Source organism: Leuciscus leuciscus (assembly GCF_965113295.1).
Source record: "Leuciscus leuciscus genome assembly, chromosome: 14".
Classification (NCBI taxonomy): domain Eukaryota; kingdom Metazoa; phylum Chordata; class Actinopteri; order Cypriniformes; family Leuciscidae; genus Leuciscus; species Leuciscus leuciscus.
The window spans coordinates 2,277,986-2,299,913 of NC_138738.1; the positions used below are offsets into that span (position 1 = coordinate 2,277,986).

Sequence of the window (21,928 nt, forward strand, 5' to 3'; positions counted from 1 at the left end):
CAACTCCTCAGAGCTGGACAGTTGCAGTATTGGTGCCTCTATCGGGGGGGAAGAAACCGCAATGCGTGCTTCCACACCCTGATGAGAGGCACTGGATCTGTCAGATTGATGCTGAGATAAGGCAGAGCCCGTCTCAACATCCACTGACAGATCCATTTGCGAACCCCAGGTCTGAGATCGCCGCCGAGCCTCAGCCGCGGCGGGACCCGAGCCCTCGGGAACGCGATCGGGATTGAACCGAGCCAAGCGGGATCGGAGCGTGCGCAATGGAAGCGCGTCGCAATGCACACAGTCACCACCCTCGAGTGCTGACTGGGCATGCTCCTCACCCAAACAAACAACACAAAGAGTGTGAGTATCACCTCCCGTTAAATAACGCGGGCAGGGATGGACACACACTCTAAACTGCTGCTTGCTCGCCATACTGAATATATATATATAATATAGACAGACAACACCAAATAACAAGGACAGATTCAACACAGAGCGCAACTGAAGACTCAGAAAGCTTTCGTTTTCTGTTTCGGGCCGGCTTTTATAGCTTCCTGGTACGTGACGTCACCCGCCTCTGACGTTCCGCCACACCATTGGACTGATTTTACATGTGCTTCAAGACGTCATCACGCAAAGCGTTCCCATAGCGTCAGCTTTTCGACGCAACGGGAGTTCCCTTGAAAGGGAACTAAACAAGTCTTGATGAGTGAGTCATTGAATCATTCACTCAACCAATTCTTTCAACAACAATTGAATCATTCAGAAATTAAACAAGTCTTAATGAGTGAGTCATTGAATCATTCATTCAACCAATTATTTGCACAATGACTGAATCATTCAGAAACTAAACAAGTCTTAATGAGTGAGTCATTGAATCATTCATTCAACCAATTATTTCAACAATGACTGAATCATTCAGAAACGAAACAAGTCTTGATGAGTGAGTCATTGAATCATTCATTCAACCAATTATTTGCACAATGACTGAATCATTCAGAAACTAAACAAGTCTTGATGAGTGAGTCATTGAATCATTCACTCAACCAATTCTTTCAACAACGATTGAATCATTCAGAAACGAAACAAGTCTTTATGAGTGAGTCATTGAATCATTCACTCAACCAATTCTTTCAACAATGATTGAATCATTCAGAAATGAAACAAGTCTTAATGAGTGAGTCATTGAATCATTCATTCAAACAATTATTTCAACAATGACTGAATCATTCAGAAATGAAACAAGTCTTTATGAGTGAGTCACTGAATTGTTCACTCAGACGAACACTGATTCATTCAGGATTGAAAAACGTTAAAAATGTTTTCCTTTGGAACTATTGTCATTAGTGGAGCAAAAACAGATATAACTTGTAATATTATATCTAAAATGTAAGTCACTTTAGATTAACTTCTTGTTTATTGAACTACAGTATAAGCAATACAACATACTCGCAATAAATAGCATTATTTTCACAACATAAACGTGTTAGTAAAAATGACACAATGAATAAGTGAATATAGGATCTGAAGTTCAGCTAAGCGAGAACAAAAATCAGAAGAAACATCAGTTATCGTTATTATTATATAATAATATCAGTCACCATTATTGGTTGCAATTGTGCAATCCTGAAGCTATAACATCCAGAAACGAGTCTGACGTTCACCAGGACTACGATAAACTCATGTGCTGAACTGTACAGTGTTATGAAATGGTCCTAATGGAGCTTTTCTGTTCGACAAATGGGAATTACAGTCAGAGAGAAATAACAGCAGAAATGTTCTCTGACTTACTGAGCGATTATAGCAAACAAAAACATATGCAAACATTTTCCTGTTGTTTCCGCCGCATTACGAGCTCTTCTGAGAATACCAGCATGTTTCTGTGACAGATGCTTTGTGAGGAAGAAAACACCCCACGGATAAACAAGACAAATGTGCCTCATCATGAAGAATACATTACAATTACTTCTGCTTCCTCTGTTTATCAGGTTCTCCCTCTTTCTCTTGTCTCGTATATGAAATGCTGAGACGAGCAGAGGCTACATCCTAATAATACAAAGCATCTTCAGTGACTCTGTGCCTCACCTCAGGCTCACAGATCCATCTTCATATCAAACTATTTATGGGTTTCTAGAGGTTTCAGAAGAACTCTTTTAAGGTTCCTGTAATGCCACCGTTCTTATGATGTCTAAACACATACAAGGTTCTTCTAAAACATCATGGGAATATAAAAATAGGTTCTTATATGCAAATCAAGTACTACATTTAGGCTAATTGGGGTGGAATTTGTATGTAAGAAAGTAGAATTATATTGAACTGACATTTATTAAAAATCATATAACCTTTAGATTCGATTCAGTAATTAGATTAGATTAAGGGATTGATGGATGGATAGATAATTATTCTCTATATCAGTGTCAGTGTTTCTGAACTCCCTGAAACGCCTCCATTGTAGTCTTGAGTTTTCTTCCGGGAACGAACACGCCACAATATTCCTCATTTACATAATTCATACGCAGAATAAAGGGGCGGGGCCTGGTTGAGTTAGTTAGTAGTGTGTTAAACTGGTGGTTATGGTAAGGGGCGGGACATATCTCAAACACACTTGAAGCGCTTGACCAATCACAACACACTGCTCCAGCCGACCAATCAGAGCACAGTGTGCTTTTCAGAAGGAGGGGCTTCATAGAGACAGGAAGTAAACAGAGCGTTACTGACAGACTGGGAAGAGAGGAGCCGCAACAATGGAGAATATGAGGAGAATAATCAACATTCAAGCAGGAAAACCTGTTCTAGTGTAGCTTGAACAGACAAGAAACAGCAAGACTTTAAAAGGTTCTCTCGAAGAGGTTTTCCTCTCTGAACTGTAAAAGTGTCAGGAACTCTTTAATTTTAGGAGTGCAAGACAGAATAAAAAAAGTGTTGCGTTTACAGTGTGTGTGTGTAACTCACGGAGCGGTGCTACTTTGCGCCTCCACGGCCTCCATCGCACACTGGAGAGACATCTGGAGCGACAGCAGCTGGCTGGACGTCTCCTCAACATGAAGCGGGTCACAAACTGACCCAGAACTGATGAACCCTGGTACTCCTGCAGAAGAAGAAGCTCACTGTATTACCTCACACACACAGCGTTCTCTTTACCTGCTGCATCAGTCGTCATGTACGACCTTCAGTGTTTAATATCCTGCAGTGGCTCCGTCATCATCAGTGCAGAAATATCCTGATGAAGCGACTGCTGCACGGAGGAAACCCTCCGCTGAGTTCACTGAGCATCCAGGAAACATCCTGACAAGTAACGACCGGTCTGAAACAAAATTAAGGCCCACTTTCTCTGCACTGACAGAGATCAGATACAATTACTGCCCTTGACACAGAGCAGATCAGCGCTGGCGGACAGAAACAGTAAAGTGGATCATTTCTGACTGTTTGCATTTATAGTCTGACTCTTTGCATAAACAAAATATTAAAGCAATTGTCAATATGATGCAGTGCAACAAAACAGATGTGCTGTTATTGCTATTTTAGCATTATTTGTTTGCTATTGTAGTTTTTATTAATATTTTGAATTTTGAATTTAATTCATATAAATTTTTTTAGCAATTTTGTTATATGCTTTTGTCATTTAAATTTTTTTTTTTATCTTTTTTTTTATATTACAGGTTTGTTTCAATTTTAGTTTTTATTTATTTCCAGTTAGCCATTTTATTGCTTCAATGTATTTAAGTTAGTTGCAAATGCAATACTTTTTAATTTTCATTTAGTTTACGTTTTTTCATCTAATATTTAGATTTTATTTGACTGTAGTGCAGCTTTATTTTAGTTAACAAAATATTTTAAATAGTTTTAGTTACCAATAATAACCCTGGGTATGATGTGACCTCATCCGAATCCTACGACCCGTTTTGCTAATGTTCCATTAAGTTATTTCTGAATGTTTTCTGAATGTTTTCTGAATATTCAAAGCGAAGGTTTTCTGTTTTTAGTTAGGTAGATTACCTCCTTCGTCTTGTCCATCGCCTTCAGGACGGCGACATTGAGTTTCTCTAATGCTGACAGAACATCCAGATATTCTCCAAGATGCTGAGAAAAGTAATCTGGAAAGAAAAAGAGGATGAATTATAGGTCAGAAACTAAAATATGAGTCATATTCTTTCTTCTGGTGGATTTTTTAGCCGTGCATTTATGTATGTTTACTGAGATAATATTAACCTCTTGCACACACTTTTTTTAGTTATAAAAATGGTCAGTTTAAACTGAAAACAGTGAGGGAGAGAGAGAGAGAGAGAGAGAGAGAGAGGGAGAGAGAGAGAGAGAGAGAGAGGGGAGAGAGAGAAGAGAGAGAGAGAGAGAGAGAGAGAGAGGAGAGAGAGGAGAGAGAGAAGAGAGAGAGAGAGAAGAGAGAGAGAGAGAGAGAGAGAGAAGGAGAGAGAGAGAGAGAGAGAGAGAGAGAAAATTATAGGCCAAAATACAAAATTTGGTATATGCTTACAAAGTCATTTACCACATACGAAATGGAGAAGCACACACACACACACACACACACACACACACACACACACACACACACACACACACACACACACACACACACACACACACACACACACACACACACACACACACACACACACACACACACACACACACACACACACACACACACACACAGGTGACTCTGTCTCTGAGTATATGAGTCAGTGAATTATGTCGCTGGGCTGTTCTGAGGACAAGAGGTTTTCAGATTATTATTTGTCATCTAATATGACCATCTTTACTCTCCGGACTCTGAGCACAGAAGACTCAGGCTGCGTTTCAATTCATAGATTTATATTTTGTGTACTAAATGTACAGTCAGCACACAGTTTTTATAGCGGCATTGGTGCTTTTACCTAATCAGTTTCTCCACGGGGATCTCAGAAAATTCTTACAATAAACAGTGTTAAGCCTTAAAACTGTAAATCCGGCAGCAAAAAAACAACTCTTTTTAATATATAAAAATAGTATCTCTGTGGAGAAAATGCAATGAAGTCATTTTTTTTTGCCATGTCATAATCTTATGCACTGATATTACAGACCGGACTTGGTTGCGTAATGTTTTGCATCCGAAACTAGCTTAACTAATTAACTTAAAATGTATTAGTCTCACAAACATGCATGGATGCACACTTCAAAAAATCCACCAGAAAATGTATATAATATACCAGCTTTAGTACACAAATCACGATGCATGAATCTTGCACACTATTCAAGACGGATCATATTCAAAACAAGGTGCGAAATGTTCGGATTCTCAATATAGTTGAAGATGCTATACAACTCAAAACAGATTATGACCTTGCAAAGTAATAACAAACACTTAAGATTCATTCTTATAGAGAATGTGAAATGTGTGAAGCTGTTTCCAACAGGTACATTTCTTTTTTATAATTACTGCCTCCACTTGAAGAAACACTTCTTCCATCTTTATTTTCTACCCATGAATAATTATAGAAGGAATTGTCCACACCTACCCGATAGCTTGTCTGTATCGAGGTTACTGGAAAAAGGAAGAGGAGAGAGAATAAAATGAGTCATAAGATGAAAAGCCTTAATTGAATTGGAGAAGGGTCAAGGATTTGAAAGCGGTGTCATTAGAGGAAGATGTGTGGGGCCGTCCACAGTTTTTTACAGTGTAAACAGTCCAATTATGCTTTGGTTCTGCTAACATCGCAGGGCTGAGCTGATATTTCTCAGCAGATGGTAACTCGACACTCTCGCTAATCGGGGTAAAACCAGTACAACAAAAAAATATCCTATACTCAAATGCCTTTTTTAACAAAACTCAGATCTGCACTAAAAATGATTTAACCAATTTAAAATATCATGTGCAAACAGCGGGTCTCTATACCATTGACCCACACAGATAAATATATAAATAAATAAAGCAAAGAACAACTGTTTGTGCACTGTCAAAACTGTCAGTATAATATTAATATTATGTGCATATTGTGTGAACTTTATTGTATAGTGTCTATTTTCTATTTTTTATTTTTAAAAATACACTTTAATGTGTATTGCAAACTGTTGATTTGTTGCTATCAAATATTCAATAATATAATATAATATAATGCAATGTACAGTAATGTAATGTTATGTAATAAAAATATTGTATAATATTAAGTTCCAGCATCCCAGTGACCTTGCAGAGGATAGAGTGATTTTTTTATTATTATAATTTTTTTTATAAATTTTATTTATAAAGGGACCATGTACAAATTTTAACATAAATGTTTTCTCATTTCATGCATTGTACCGGATTTAGCCAAAGGCAAATTTTCATCCGTAGTCCCCAGGCAGGTCTAACATACAATTACACAGACAATACCAATGAAATTATATTTTATTCTAAAAATTACAATAGACAATGTGTTCACATACAATAAAAACATACACACATACTATCAGGGCAAAAAAAATGTCTGAGTTGGTTTGATTTAAAAAAAGATGTTACCTTCAATTTAAAAAGACCAAGAGCTTTGCACCCTTTTATATCCTCTGGTAGAGCATTCCACTGATTATAGCTTTCACTGCGAAAAGACGATTGTCCAAATGCAGAACGACGAAAGGGAACCGGAAAATTACTCACGGATGATAATCTGGAAGATCTCACAGAGTTTTCAGAGCCAAAATGAACAAAGTCACATAATACAGAAGGAGACAAGCCAATTAAGAGTTTATAAACCATAAACTTGAAAAAAGTCTAAAATGGTCAAAGTTAAAAAAATTATGTTTCTCTATGATCCTACAATAATGAAAATGGTTACGTTTTTTTTATCTAAAAATTGTATTGTCTGTTTATATAGATTTTAAGGGTTTAATCACAGTTTCACCAGCTTGACCCAAACATATCAGACAGTAAGACATGTGAGAAAGGATTGCAGTATGCATAAAAGTCTTACATCAATTGGCTAATTTGTCTAAAATTTGCCAAGTTATATTTATTATTCCTCACCGTTTTCTTTACATGTTTTTTAAAACTGAGATTTGAGTCCAAAATTATGCCAAGATAATTGAACTCATTATATTTCTATCTTTTCACCATTAATAAACATATCAACATCAGGAGATTTTGTTTTACTAATGTTCAAGCTAAGACATGATTGATCCAGCCACTGTGTAATCCTCTCTCTCTAGCAGCTTTTAACTTCTCAGCTGCTATAACTCTACTGTTCTCACATGTGTAAAACTAACAATATCATCAGCAAACATTTGCACTTGTATCCCTTCACACTGTTGCGGGAGATCATTAATATACAGACTAAATAATAAGGGACCTAACACTGATCCTTGGGGTACACCCATTGTATAATGTAAATTGCAGGACTTAACCCCTTTAATATTTACACATTGTTCTCTATTTAATAAATATGAGGATACCCATGCTAAAGCTTCAGATGAAAACTGAAATGTAGACAGTTTAGAAAGGAGAACTTCATGATTAACTGTATCAAAGGCTTTACGTAAATCTAAAAATATGCCACCAACAAATCATCCTTTGTCAACTTAAAATTGTATTTGCTCTATTAAATGTAGTAGAATGATTTACTCTGAAACCAAACGGCATACTGTGTAATCCAGACTTAACTGTGTTAAGATGGGATGTCAGTTGTTCAAAAACAATCTTCTCTGCAACCTTTGAGAATTCTGGCAATATGCTTATGGGTCTATAATTACTAGCTTCATAACAATTTCCAGATTTAAAAATAGGCGTAACAATGGCTTGTTTCCACGCAGTAGGAAAAACACTACATTCAAATGAGTTAATTAAATGAGTGATGACAGGGGTTAAAATATCTTTGTGAGTTTTAACAAACATAGTATCCAATTGATGAGCATCTCTACATTTAGACTTTTTCAACGAGCTAATAACTTTGTTGACTTGCATTTCATTTGTCTTGGTTAGATTAAAACCTTTACTTACATCATCAATCGGACTAATCTAATAAAAAACTAATAAACTAATAAAAAGGACTAATAAACTAATAAAACTAATAAAAAAAAACAATTAAAAGTAGTAGCAATGGCACAATCATCTTCAACTTGCTTTCCCTGAACTTTATAATTTAATATAATATAATATAATATAATATAATATAATATAATATAATATAATATAATATAATATAATATAATATAATATAATATAATATAATGTTAGGTTCCAACATCCCAGTGACACTGCAGAGGATGAAGTGGTTTATAATATAATATAATATAATATAATATAATATAATATAATATAATATAATATAATATAATATAATATAATATAATATAATATAATATAATATAATATAATATAATATTAGGTTCCAACATCCCAGTGACACTGCAGAGGATGAAGTGATTTATAATATAATATAATATAATATAATATAATATAATATAATATAATATAATATAATATAATATAATATAATATAATATAAAATAATATAATATAATATAATATAATATAATATAATATAATATAATATAATACAATTTAATATTAGGTTCCAACATCCCCAGTGACACTGCAGACACTGCAGAGGATGACACAGTTTATAATAAAATAAAATAAAATAAAATAAAATAAAATAAAATAAAATAAAATAAAATAAATAAAATAAAATAAAATAAAATAAAATAAAATAAAATAAAATAAAATAAAATAAAATAAAATAAAATAAAATAAAATAAAATATAATATTAGGTTCCAACATCCCCAGTGACACTGCAGAGGATGAAGCAGTTTATAATATAATATAATATAATATAATATAATATTATATTATATTATATTATATACTTTTATAATATATAATATAATATAATATTAAATTTAGAATTTGAAAAATACATGCATTTATTTGGAAATGATCCCATAAGAATACTGTGAAGTCCTGCATTCCCATTATAAAATGAGGTGACCCTAAAACCGAAGATGCAGATAATCTCCATGAGTTACTGGTATGGAGGAAACATGCCAAAGAATAAAGCCTCGCACAGTCACACCATCCCACACCTCTCGGATTGTGCATTTCATGCCGATCTCCACATTCATATTCTTATGCAGACGAAAACAAATCTACAAATACCCCAGTACATGTTGTGTTGTGTTGTGTTGTGTTGTGTTGTGTTGTGTTGTGACATTAAATCGCCATCGCAGCCAAAACACAATTATGTGTGAGGCGAAATAATTGGCTGAATTTGCTTTGAGTGCTCCCTGATAGCATTAATGGACTTTTAATATTTCGCTGAGACTGAGGGACGGAAAAAGCAAAAGGAGAAAAGGGACTAGTTGAATGAATTGGGTAATTGAATTGCATTGTGTCCAAACTGGTGTCTATTAGCACACTACCATCCACAGAGTAATGCTCAGACTTCATGATATCAGCCGGATCCGTCTGGCATACGGTGTTGTGGTGATTCGTAAACGACAATGGGCGTCAAGATGAAAGAATCTATGGAAAGCCATTATGCCCAACATTTTGGCCCTGTTGGCCTTCCATAAGAATCGATCGTTTTATCTCGTATAGTGGACGACAACCAACGTGATGTCATGACAGAAAGGCTAGCATGTTGATTTATTTATTTTGGTCCCCCAAGACGGGTTCTGACACATCTGGGATGTCACAATAAATAAAATATGAGCTTTCCAAATAAATTTCCCTTTAAATTTCCAAATAAATGCATGCATTTTTAAAATTCTAAATTTAATATTATATTATATATTATAAAAGTATAGACTATAATAAATATAATATACTTATATTGTATTGTATTATATTATATTATATTATATTATATTATATTATATTATATTATATTATATTATATTATATCATATCATATCATATTATATTATATTATATTATATTCTTTTATGTTATGTTATGTTATGTTATGTTATGTTATGTTATGTTATATTATATTATATTATGTTATGTTATGTTATGTTATATTATATTATATTATATTATATTATGTTATGTTATATTATATTATATTATATTATATTATATTATGTTATGTTATGTTATGTTATATTATATTATATTATATTATATTATGTTATGTTATATTATATTATGTTATATTATATTATATCATATTATTTTATATTATGTTATGTTATATTATATTATGTTATGTTATGTTATGTTATGTTATGTTATGTTATGTTATATTATATTATATTATATTATGTTATGTTATATTATATTATGTTATATTATGTTATGTTATATTATATTATGTTATATTATATTATATTATATTATATTATATTATATCATATTATTTTATATTATGTTATGTTATATTATATTATATTATATTATATTATGTTATGTTATGTTATGTTATGTTATATTATATTATATTATATTATATTATGTTATGTTATGTTATATTATGTTATATTATGTTATGTTATGTTATGTTATATTATATTATATTATGTTATATTATATTATATTATATTATATTATATCATATTATTTTATATTATGTTATGTTATATTATATTATATTATGTTATGTTATGTTATGTTATGTTATGTTATATTATATTATATTATGTTATGTTATATTATATTATGTTATATTATATTATATTATATTATATTATATTATATTATATTATATTATATCATATTATTTTATATTATGTTATGTTATGTTATGTTATGTTATATTATATTATGTTATGTTATGTTATGTTATGTTATGTTATATTATATTATTACATGCTGAAACGAAAGAGAGATGATGATATATGTGGAATTATGCAATGAAAGAAGCAAAACACGTTGAAGACGGCATGCGATGATTGGGCGGGCATCGCATAATCTGGCACAGTGACTATCGTAACACTATTCTGTAAACTGAACCCAGCATAAAACATTTGATCATATTTAATAAATGCCTATGGAACAGGGTCACTTTACTAATGCAAACTGATGCATTTGGATGGATTTTATCCATCTGGAAATTGACTGGATGGTGATAAAGTGTCTCTATATGACAGAAGGGATTGGTTAATGAGAAGTCAGCTGAATCATTCATAACAAGACTTGCAATAATAATGTAAAAAGTGTCACATAAAAAAATAAAATAATCACATAATCTTTAAAGTTTCTGAAAGTTTGCATATGTGGCCGTACAGTACGACCGATTCACAGCCACTCACACAAATTCCAGCAGGTACATTTATCCATGCAATAAAGAAAAAAAATAAGGTCATTTTCGCATTGAATATTTCCCAGGGGTCTGTAAATCAACCGACTGGTTTAACGGCGTAATGAGGACGGGAGCTGTTTAAAACGAACTGAGACGCACGCTTTGCATGAAGCAGACCTATTTTAGACTCTAACTTGACTAGACTAATTTACTACGGGCTTCTGAATACAGTAATTACCCAGCGACCATTCTGACTGATTGCAGAAATATGCTCCATTTTCAGAGGAAAATCTGAGCTTGGAACTTTGTGGCCCTTTGTGTGTGTGTGTGTGTATGTGTGTGTGTATGTGTGTGTGTGTGTGTGTGTGTGTACTTGTACAACTATCTTTGTGAGGACCAGTTTGAGTTTTAGACCACTGGAGTGAGGACAAAGAGAGTAAAGTGAGGACATGTTGGCCGGTCCTCACTCTCTGAAAGCCTTTAAAGGCCTGTTTGAGGGTCAAGACTTGGTTTTAGGGATAAGGTTATAATGAGGTTAAGGGTCGGTTTAGGGTCAGGGGTCGGGTTAGGCACTTAGTTGTGATGGGTAAGGTTAGGGTAAGCGGCTAGAGATTGCATCGTGTCAATGAATGTCCTCATAAAGATAGATGTACACGAATGTGTGTGTGTGTGTGTGTGTGTGTGTGTGGCAGCTCTGCAATGCGGTTCTTTGTGAAATCAAATTTTCTCCTTTGTTCTGTCGATTCCTTGGCTTCCTGGCACACAATTCTCCATGCTTTGATTCATACACGCCACCTCAGGAAATACTTTGATCCTCCTGCGCGTGAACGTTCGATTGCTTGTTCATTTTCGTTCCAGATGCTTCAAAAAAAGCTATGGCATGCGGCGCAACATAATCACGTCCTCCCTGAAAGGCAACTAATTAGGGAACGAAAATGTAAGGTTGCTAAGGATACAGGTCACCTAAACTCACAGATAACCAGTGGTGGGAGTTCACTACGCATGAACTGCGCCTACTGATGCACGCTCTGTTTGCGTTGTTTTGATTCACTAATGGAATCATGCAAATCAGATAACGATGCAAAAAGGCACTAATAATTAGTGCAGGTCGCGTTTGGAGGGAGCAACAATCATGTGACTTTAATGTGACTGTAGAGCATCACAAAAACACCTGAATAGATCTTAAATTCAATGGCATTACTGTATTACGGACTCACAAAGATGAATTATTTCTCTAAAAATCTTCATTTGTGTTTTTCTGAAGGAATGGCATCAGGAATGAGTAAATGATGAGAGACTTTAATTGCTGGATGAACTATCTCTTTAAAAAGCAGAACTTGAGCGACACCATCTGAATAGATACAGGACAGGTGTATTCTTCACTGTATATTGCAAACTGTTGATTTAATGCAATAAAAAATTATAATGTAACATAATTAGACAATATAATATTTAATATTACATGTAAAGTAATATTACTTCTCTCTTCAAAAGCACCCAAATCGATCTTAAACAGCAGAAAGTGCTCTCGAACACACCCATACACAAAATAAATATATTGAAATATATTTTAAAGTGTCAAAAATATATGTGGCACATATTCCAAATACATGTCCAAATACAATATATTTGCATTGTTGTTCACTTTTATTTATCATTTTGAAATATATTCTGAAATATAACAAAAATATATGATGTTAAGTGTGAAATATATTTAAATTTATAACATGTAATGTAAAATATATGACAAAATATATGGTCATAAAATGTTTAGCTTGCTAAAGAAGGGTCGAAAATGAATTTTGATCATAGTAATTCCTCTACCTTTTCCCCTATACACAACAGTAGGCTACCATATTTCACTACTGTATTATGACACACAGCTATAATAAATACTGTACTTACATTTAAATGACTGCAATGTAAGATAGTAGCTTTCCTAGGACTATTAGGCCATATTAGGTGGCACGTACCTAACACTAAGTGCAATTATTAGATTTATTGTTGTTTTATTGACATCTTTCCTGAAGTCATTTAAATATTGAAAATATGCACAATATTTATGATGCAAGTATAACAGTGACACTCCAACAGTGAAGTGCACTTAAACAATAGATAGAACTCAGTGTCTAACACTGCATACACACACTATTAAATAACTGTAATCAATTCTGTAAAAATAGGGGAAAAAAACTCTGCATTCTGTGTGTTCTTTCCTACATAAAATTGTCATTTTAGACCAATAAAGTCAGTAAAGGGCCGTGGCCTACTGGTTAGGGCTTCGGGCTTCGGGTTTGTAACTGAAGCGTTGCCGGTTCGATCCCCGACAAGTAGGAAAAATGTGGCTGGGGGAAGTGGTAGAGCACTATCCACAGATGAAGTGGTCTATCTAAAAAAATAAACTGAAAATGTGTTGTTTGTGAAAATGTTAACTTTTTAAATTTCAAATGAAACAATTTGCAAAAGTTAAAACATATATGAACATATATGAAAATATATTTACATATATTGAACTAAAATATATTTATTGGGCCAATATCAAATATTTGCATATATATTCCAAAAATATATTTTGAAAATATATTTCAAATATATTTATTTTGTGTATGGGCACCGTGCATCGGGAGAGATATGATCATAACGCTCTTCTCTATCATTTAATCATCATTTCATGATTTACTGCAGCCATGATTCATTAAAAACTCAGACGAAGGTCTATTTAAATTAATATTCAGCCAGCCAATTCATTATGAAAAATAGCACTGAGTTTTGTAAATATGTTGCGATATATAATAAGCCGAAATCCTTTAAATGAAACTTTGAAATGAGAGTTTTTGCACTCTTGTACTGTGCGCAGTGTGGCATCTGAAGTGAGTTGTCTGTGTGTGTGTTAGTGATGGTTGAAGTATATACTTTGTTTGCCGTCCATCGATGGAGTAGAACAGCTCCCGCAGCTCGTCGGTGGTGAGAATCCCGTCTGCAAAATAGGCTTTGAACTCCTCGAAGGACAGCTTGCCGTCGTCTGCAAGAAGACACACGAGAGAATCAGCAAACACAGCTGGTGCCAAGATTTTTTTTTTTTTTTTTTTTTTTTTTTTTTTTTTTTGCGAAATAGGTTTAGCGCTGATAGGAATGCTAATTATCAAGAAAAAATGGAAAGTGTCCTCAAAACCTTTTTCCATTTAATTCAGTCGTGGATAAATTCTATGTCGATGCTTGGAATCACTTTTCATCTAGAAGGGCTTTAAAGCAATACATCCATTTAGACAGAAAGAGACCGGCTGATGGACATGCAAAGCGACCAATCACAACAATCTCTGCTTTTATGTGGTATTTAGGGGCAGATTTAACACAAAACAACAACTTTGTGTACATTAAAGGGTTAGTTCACCTAAACATGAAAATTATGTCATTAATTACCCTCGTGTCGTTCCAAACTCGTAAGACTTTTGTTCATCTTCAGAACACAAATGAAGATATTTAATGAAATAGATATTGATCTCGAAAGTCTATACATCCAAAACTCTGACGATACAAAACATTCATAAAATAAATCCAGATTTCTTTAAAAATATCTTAATTTTTGTTCCAAAGATGAGCGAAAGTCTTATGGATTTGACATAAGAACTAACCGTTTTATATATATATATATATGAAAAGTTCAGATGCAAAAGAGTTCAGATCATTTTTTATCAAGCTTGTATATTTAAGTTCAGTATTTTCACTTAAATAGCAATGATAATTACCTATTAACTGCCATTTAAGTGAAATTACTGAGGCTTTTGCATCTGAACTCTTCATATATATACACATATGTATGTATTTATATTTTATATTGCGTTGTTTTGATGCCCCAAACCATGCAAACTTTGGAAATGAGTTACCCTTCACTTATCGTTCATAATATCAAGTAAATTTGATGTCCTGATGCAAAACTGTGCACTTTGACTCCTAGAAACTGAGACGTAGCTTGCAATGTTCGCACGATCTTCCCAGTTTTGTGTGCAATAACACACATCACACAGTCGGTGAATGGACCAGAAACGCTGGCTGGAATATATATATATTCTCCTCAGCCCACGGTGACTGTCTCTCTCAGGTCAGATAAACACCTGGCAATGCGTTTCACTGACGGCAGATGTCGTAGATCAACCCTGATCCGTGAACTACCATCTGCCGTCAGTGCATCTGCTCTTATTATTAGGTAAAGTGCAGAACGTGTCATCCATCAAGAGCCCAAAGAGAAGAAAGGGGAATTTACATGCCAATATGTGACAGCACGGCATTGATTCAACCGGCTGACAGATCGTCTACATCACTTCCTCTCTGACATTTATCAGCCTCCCGAAAGACACCGGACTCTTTTAGCCCTCCACTTGTGCATTTGGGGTTTGATGACACTTGAGCTCCACGTCAGTCGTGACGTTTGACTCGACTTTCAGAACGTGGAAAACTCTAGATCTAATATCTAAAAATCATATATAAAGCCAATATTAACTAGAAAATTATGTGCAAAAAGGATTTAGGAGAAATACTAAATGCTAAATCTCTGTGATATGCTTAACCCTGTCTGACATGTGAAATTAAAACTTTATTAGACAGTTTCCTCGTTACATGTACTTACCATAGTAATAAATTATGCATAATTACATGCAACTAACCCTCAACCAAACCCTAATCGTACCCTAACCCTATAGTACATGTTAATCAATATTACTCAGAACTTAAATATATAATTACACTGTAACAATGACACCTTAAAATAAAGTGTGACCAAAAAATCTATAATTTTCTTTAAAAGGAACAGGTTTGCATATGTTTTTATATTGTTGTTGAGTATTATATTTGATACGTAACGTCAGGCTTTTATGGCTCACATCGTAAGATGAAGTTTACTAAGTAAACAACTAAATAAGTTATTTTTAAATTTGGTGTATTAAGTCTTTATTATTATTACGCTGCTGGACCTGAGTACATATTTCGTTCTCATGTGTCAACATGTACAGAATGACAATAAAATACCTTGAACTTGAACCTTGAAATTTGGCAAGATGATATTCTGATGCTTGTAAATTAGATCTTTATAAGATACTTATGCATATAAATATCAATATCTGCCAATATCTCATATTTAAATGCTTGAAGTTTATGATCAAAGCACTGTAGTTTTAAAACGTAATGCAATGCAACACAATGATGATTGAGAGATGAACAAATAAACATTCCTCAAAATCCTGATGATCATATTTGATACCCATGAGTGTTCATCTTCAAATATTACTAACAATATCAAAGTTATCCTTACGTTTACTTTATAAAAATCAGGTTTCAGATCAAAAAGGACACGTGAAGCACGAGCTGAAGGACGTTTGCACAATTATACTAAAACTCTTTTACTTGCAAAGTTTTGATGATATTCATCATGCTTTTTAGGGTTAAATAAGATTAGACTGAGATTCTGAGAAAATGATTAATATTAAAGAGTGAAATATAAAGTAGCCTCAGATAACTTTGATAAAAGATGGGGCATAAAGTCAAAGTCTCCAGAGCCAGAGATCAGACCATCAGTTTCTTTCAGAAAGAAGTAAAATACTCATCATTTACAAAGCGCACATCATTCTCATCTAGACATCAACTCCTGACGAGTCAAAAAGAGCAATCTTTAGACTGATGCTGTCAAAATTATGATCAGACTTACAATTCACTAAAAATCACACAGGTTTTATACTTGAAAAAGAAATCCATGCACTCATAAGCAGCGAGACTTCTTCAAATAACCGTCTGATCCACAAATGTGCACTTTCACTGCGATGCATGAACGAGCTTTGAATGTTTTTAAGTTAAAAACAACATTTCTGAGGCCAAATGGACACTTAATTACACAGGGACAGTGAACATATTCAGAGCATTAGAAAACTCTCCAGCATCTCCAGTTAATTCAAGAGCAAATTTAATGGCCATCTGCGTTCAGTCTCTTCACAACAGACGGCATGACCAGAATCAGAGCCGTCTTCGGATAATAAAAATACACACTAGCCAGCCAAAGATGCACTTCAGAAGGAAAACAAGATCATTTACATCTTGACCAGAAATGTAATTAGGTTGGAAGAAAGTCCAGTTACAGTATCAGCGGGTTTGTTTTCTCTCAGAGAACTTCTGTAATCTCCAAGGCATATTTGGATTAGCATTTGGATACTAGAAATGTAGTGTGTCACTGAATTGGGTTATACACACACATCAGACACAAGAGTAAATGTGATATATCTGTTTTTGTATAACAGAGAAAAAACTGTTCGCTGATCTCAACTGAATTTTCAATACCAATCCGTGTCACTTGCATTCATTCCTGAAGTTAAATATGGATATCTGAAATATTACACAAAAGTGAATAAAGTGATATGCTACTGTTAAAGTGTTTAGGATCTGAGAGAAAAAAAACTAAATAATTTAATACTTTTATTTACCAAGGATGCATTGGTGCAAAAAAAGTGACAGTAAAATATTTCCAATAAATGCTGTTCTTTTGAAATTTACATTAATCAAATAATCCTGAAAATAATTATATTAATATAACAGTAGTATATAAAATTCCACAAAAAAACTTTTTCAACACTGATAATAATCAGAAATGATTTGTGAAGGATCATGTGACACTGAAGACTGGAGTAATGATGCTGAAAATTCAGCTTTGATCACAGGAATAAATTACATTTTACTATATATTCACATAGAAAACACTTATTTTTAAATTGTAATAATATTTGATAATTTTTACTGTATTTTTGATCATATAAATGTAGCTTGATAAGCAGAAGAGACATCTTTCAAAACATTAAAAATCTCCAAATATATTTGCACAGTATGTACATTCAAAAATATATTTAATTATACAAATAAAAATATTACATTTTCAAAAACGAATTAATCATTTGCATATACAAATATACAATATATCATATTTCAAATGTTGTGACACATGTTTTGGATAGTAAAAGTATGTTAAAATTGTAATACTAATGCATACAAAAAAATATACAAAATATGCAATGTACACAAAAATGCAATATATGAAATGTTATTAAAAACATTTGTCAATGATCTTATGATGAACATGCCAGGGTCAAGTGTGCTTGTTTAGACTGGTATTTAAAATATCCACTTAAAAAAAAAAAGAAAGTACTTAAGCATGACATTGAGCCTGAACGTATAGTTTACATCATTGATTTGGATTGTGAACATTTGCTTAGTTTTTTTGCCAAACATCGCCTGCCGTTTCTAGGTCAAAGTTTAATTGTGAGTGATCTCTGAAGTCCAGTAAGAGCTCAATCTGCAGTCAGATAGATCACGGCTCTCGTGGTTAATGGAGGCACTGGAGAAAACAGTCCGGCTCTCAGGAGACTTTTATCTACTCTGATGCTCTGCCTTATTTAGTCTCAAACTAATGTGCCATTCTGTGCTGTTGTCTGGGGATCAACATTCTCTAATGCATCTTCCAAAGCGTTCCCCACCCATTCCATGCTGTGCTTCAAACACATCTCCTCTAGCAAGGATGAGGCGATGTGACACAGCCTCGTCTGCTACAGTCACTTCAGGAATTTGTTCCTGTTAAAGCCTGATTTGTTTCACGCATCTGCGCTTCAGAAATGCACGGGTTTAGGCATTTAAAAAACATTTAATGTGCAGTTTTTTTCCATGCACCTTTAGGGCTGTTTCACTAAAGGACAAAGATGCACAAAATTAGTTCTGATTGCATGGGAAAATTGTGCAGATGTGAATTCGCCCTCAATATCGTTACACACAAGCACATCAAACCAGTTCTAAATTAACCAACAAAAAATGCTGTGCATCTAAATCTTCTCATGGCTTAATTTAAATTACACTTGAGTTTTACTTCTTTGATTATTTTGATGGTGCAACAAAATTACCAGGTATTTTTTTATACTGCACCATAATTAAATATATTCACACATGCATGCAAATTAGCTCTCCGTGGCCTGGAGGTGTTTAGTGGATAAACCTTAACAAGAGCTAAACGTCAGCAGGTGTTCCCCAGGAGAGACCCAGCAGTCCATCCAGAGCCTTTAGCGCTTCAATAGCACACACACGTCTCTTTTCTCGTGCCTTCATTTGTCCCTCGCTGGAAGGATCCAAAATAATGGCCATGGGGTTTCTTTGAGGTTTAAACGTACATCACATCTCACCGCTGTCACAATGGGGGAAATGGCTGAATGCCAGTGTGAAGGAGACTTTCTGAGTCATTCATTTTCTTTATGATGGAGGTCTAACAAAAAAAAAAAAAAAAAAAAAAAACGAGAAAATGATGATTCATAGATCTCTGCATGAACACGAATGTCAGCTTGCTGTCAGCTTACGACATATTGAAGTCCAAGAAGAAGAAATTGAAATAGTTTATGAGCATTTTGGATGCAGAATTATTCATTTATGCATGAGTGACACGATTGCCCTGAAGTAACGAGACGCTGCAAACACCTAACCAGTGATAATTCTCTGTATTAATATTTTATGCTTAAAGTAGCTTTATTTCCACATAATGCAAGAAAAGACAGTATCATCTGAATATTTAAAAGCACATTTTAAAAGAAGCAGTATCTTTCCTTTGAACAAAGAAAACATTTTTTTTTTCTTTTTTTTTTCTTTTTCTGAAGACGTGGTTCAAAAGGAAATTCTTTCAAATGAATTCACAGGACAGTCTCTGGCTTCTGCCAAGACAATGCTTTATTTCAGCACAAAACCTCCCAGTTCTTTAAGCTATTTCTCATTCGGTGGCTCTCGCTGGAGAATTGCAAGTTTTCACATGTAATTTTTCATCTCAGTATGAAACTTTACTAAGAACAGATCTCAAAAAAGTGCAATTTTCACAGATGATTCAACTCGGGTAAGATAAGAGAGGCAGTGACTCGGATGAAACCAAAATCAATAGTGCAAAAATAAAATAAAAATACTGCGCACAGTGAAAATTACACGGACAACTGGAGATAGCACAGCATAGTTTAAAATCTGGGGTTTAAAGTTTGTATAACACTTTCTTGCTTTGTTTATGTATTCTTTGTAAGACCGTAAACTAATATAGATGGAGAATGGGAGATCTTTGCTCAGGCGCTGGCGTTCTCAGCGCTGGGAAAATACATTATGCCATTATAATAAAAGTCCCGCTTCCGACACATCGGCCAAACAGAAAAACGTATCAGCCGATGGCGATATTTAAAGGGTTGGTATAATGCCCTTTTCACAAGATGTAAAATAAGTCTGCGTGTAAGTCTGTGTCTAAGTGTGTATGTTAAGTTTTAGCTCAAAATTCCCTACAGATATTCTTATATAGCATGTTAAAATTGTCACTTTTTGAGGGTGAGCAAAAACGCACCGTTTTTGTGTGTGTCCCTTTAAATGCAAATGAGCTGCTGCTCCCGGCACAGGGGGCGGAGCTTTAAGAGCTTGTCTTGTGTCCTTTTACCTCACACACACATGCACTGAAAATGTCAATGTTTATGTTCAAACTGGAGTCAGACAATGATGGAGAGACTCAAGAAGAAGTGACAACATGTAGAAGCAACAGGACGTTTCTGAATGGTTAGTTGATGAATTTATGTAGCTTATGTGTAGTTATCTTAGTCATTGATTAGCATATTCTGTCATGATAATCTATAAATCTTGTTCCCAGGGGTGGGGTTTATGTAAATTATAGGGTTAGTGATGTCACTAACCCGGGAGGAAGCTCGTGTAGTCTCTACCAGCCGTTTGCTGTAGTCCTTACAAAACGATTTCTTTAAAAGCAAATATTGTCCTTTGCTTTGAACTTTGAGTGTTGTAACTTTGCAGATGTTGTTTATGCTCAAACAGCAACATTACACACTAACTAAAGTTAGAAAAGTTAAATCATAATCAACCACCCCTTTAAATGCCAAATATCAACCACTAGTTTCTATGGTCTTCTGGACGGTTGCTAGAATGTTGCAAGAGTTTTTCTGGGTCTGCGTTTCCCGAAAGCATCGTTAGCCAACTATAGTCGCAAGTTCTGTTGTTATCAACATAGTTCAACGAGTCGGTGTTTCCCGAAACTATAGTTCTAATGAACATTCGCAAACAGCATCGCACAGTTGTGTGGTATGGGTTGGAACGACAGATCTCGACCTGTGGTTGGAAGCCTAGAGTTACTGGTTTGCATGACATGTGGACTCAATAAATCCTTATCTTGCGCAAAATAAGCAAGCCGACATTCAGTACAATCTATATAATTTATTTAGAATACATACGAATGTCCTTTACGTCTTTTAGTTTGTCAAGAGATTTAAAGCACTGGGTTTTTGAAAAGCGCATGTGCGAACGAGCTCTAGTACGTATGAATTAGCCTATGATTGAATCTGGAAATAAAGCAAAATAACTGAGAAAAATGAAATTGCATGTCTGTAATTTATAGTGAAACATCTAGCATTAATTGGATCTCAAACAGATTCATTAAGAGAAGTTATTACTCCACCACGTGCGTGACGTCATTAACCAACGTGGTTGAACAACCAAATTGCAACAATACGGTTTTCGGGAAACAGTCGTGACTAGCTAGTTAATTTCTTCAACGATGCATCGTACTATAGTAGTTAAGCCGCTGCTACGCCTACGAGAAACACACCCCAGGACGGTTTCTAGAATGTTCTTGCTAGAATGTTCTGAATGGTTGCTAGAATGTTCTGAATTGTTGCTAGAATGTTCTGAATGG

General features: G+C 34.1%; 1 protein-coding gene across 1 annotated transcript in view; it reads right to left on the reverse strand.

Annotated features, from left to right (window-relative positions):
• necab3 (N-terminal EF-hand calcium binding protein 3) overlaps window positions 1–21,928 on the reverse strand; it is a 52,289-nt gene that overhangs the window by 15,145 nt on the left and 15,216 nt on the right. The window contains 5 exon segments of the mRNA XM_082136498.1: window positions 2,944–3,026; window positions 3,032–3,079; window positions 3,988–4,085; window positions 5,502–5,527; window positions 14,110–14,218. Coding sequence (XP_081992624.1) covers window positions 2,944–3,026; window positions 3,032–3,079; window positions 3,988–4,085; window positions 5,502–5,527; window positions 14,110–14,218 — 364 coding nt within the window.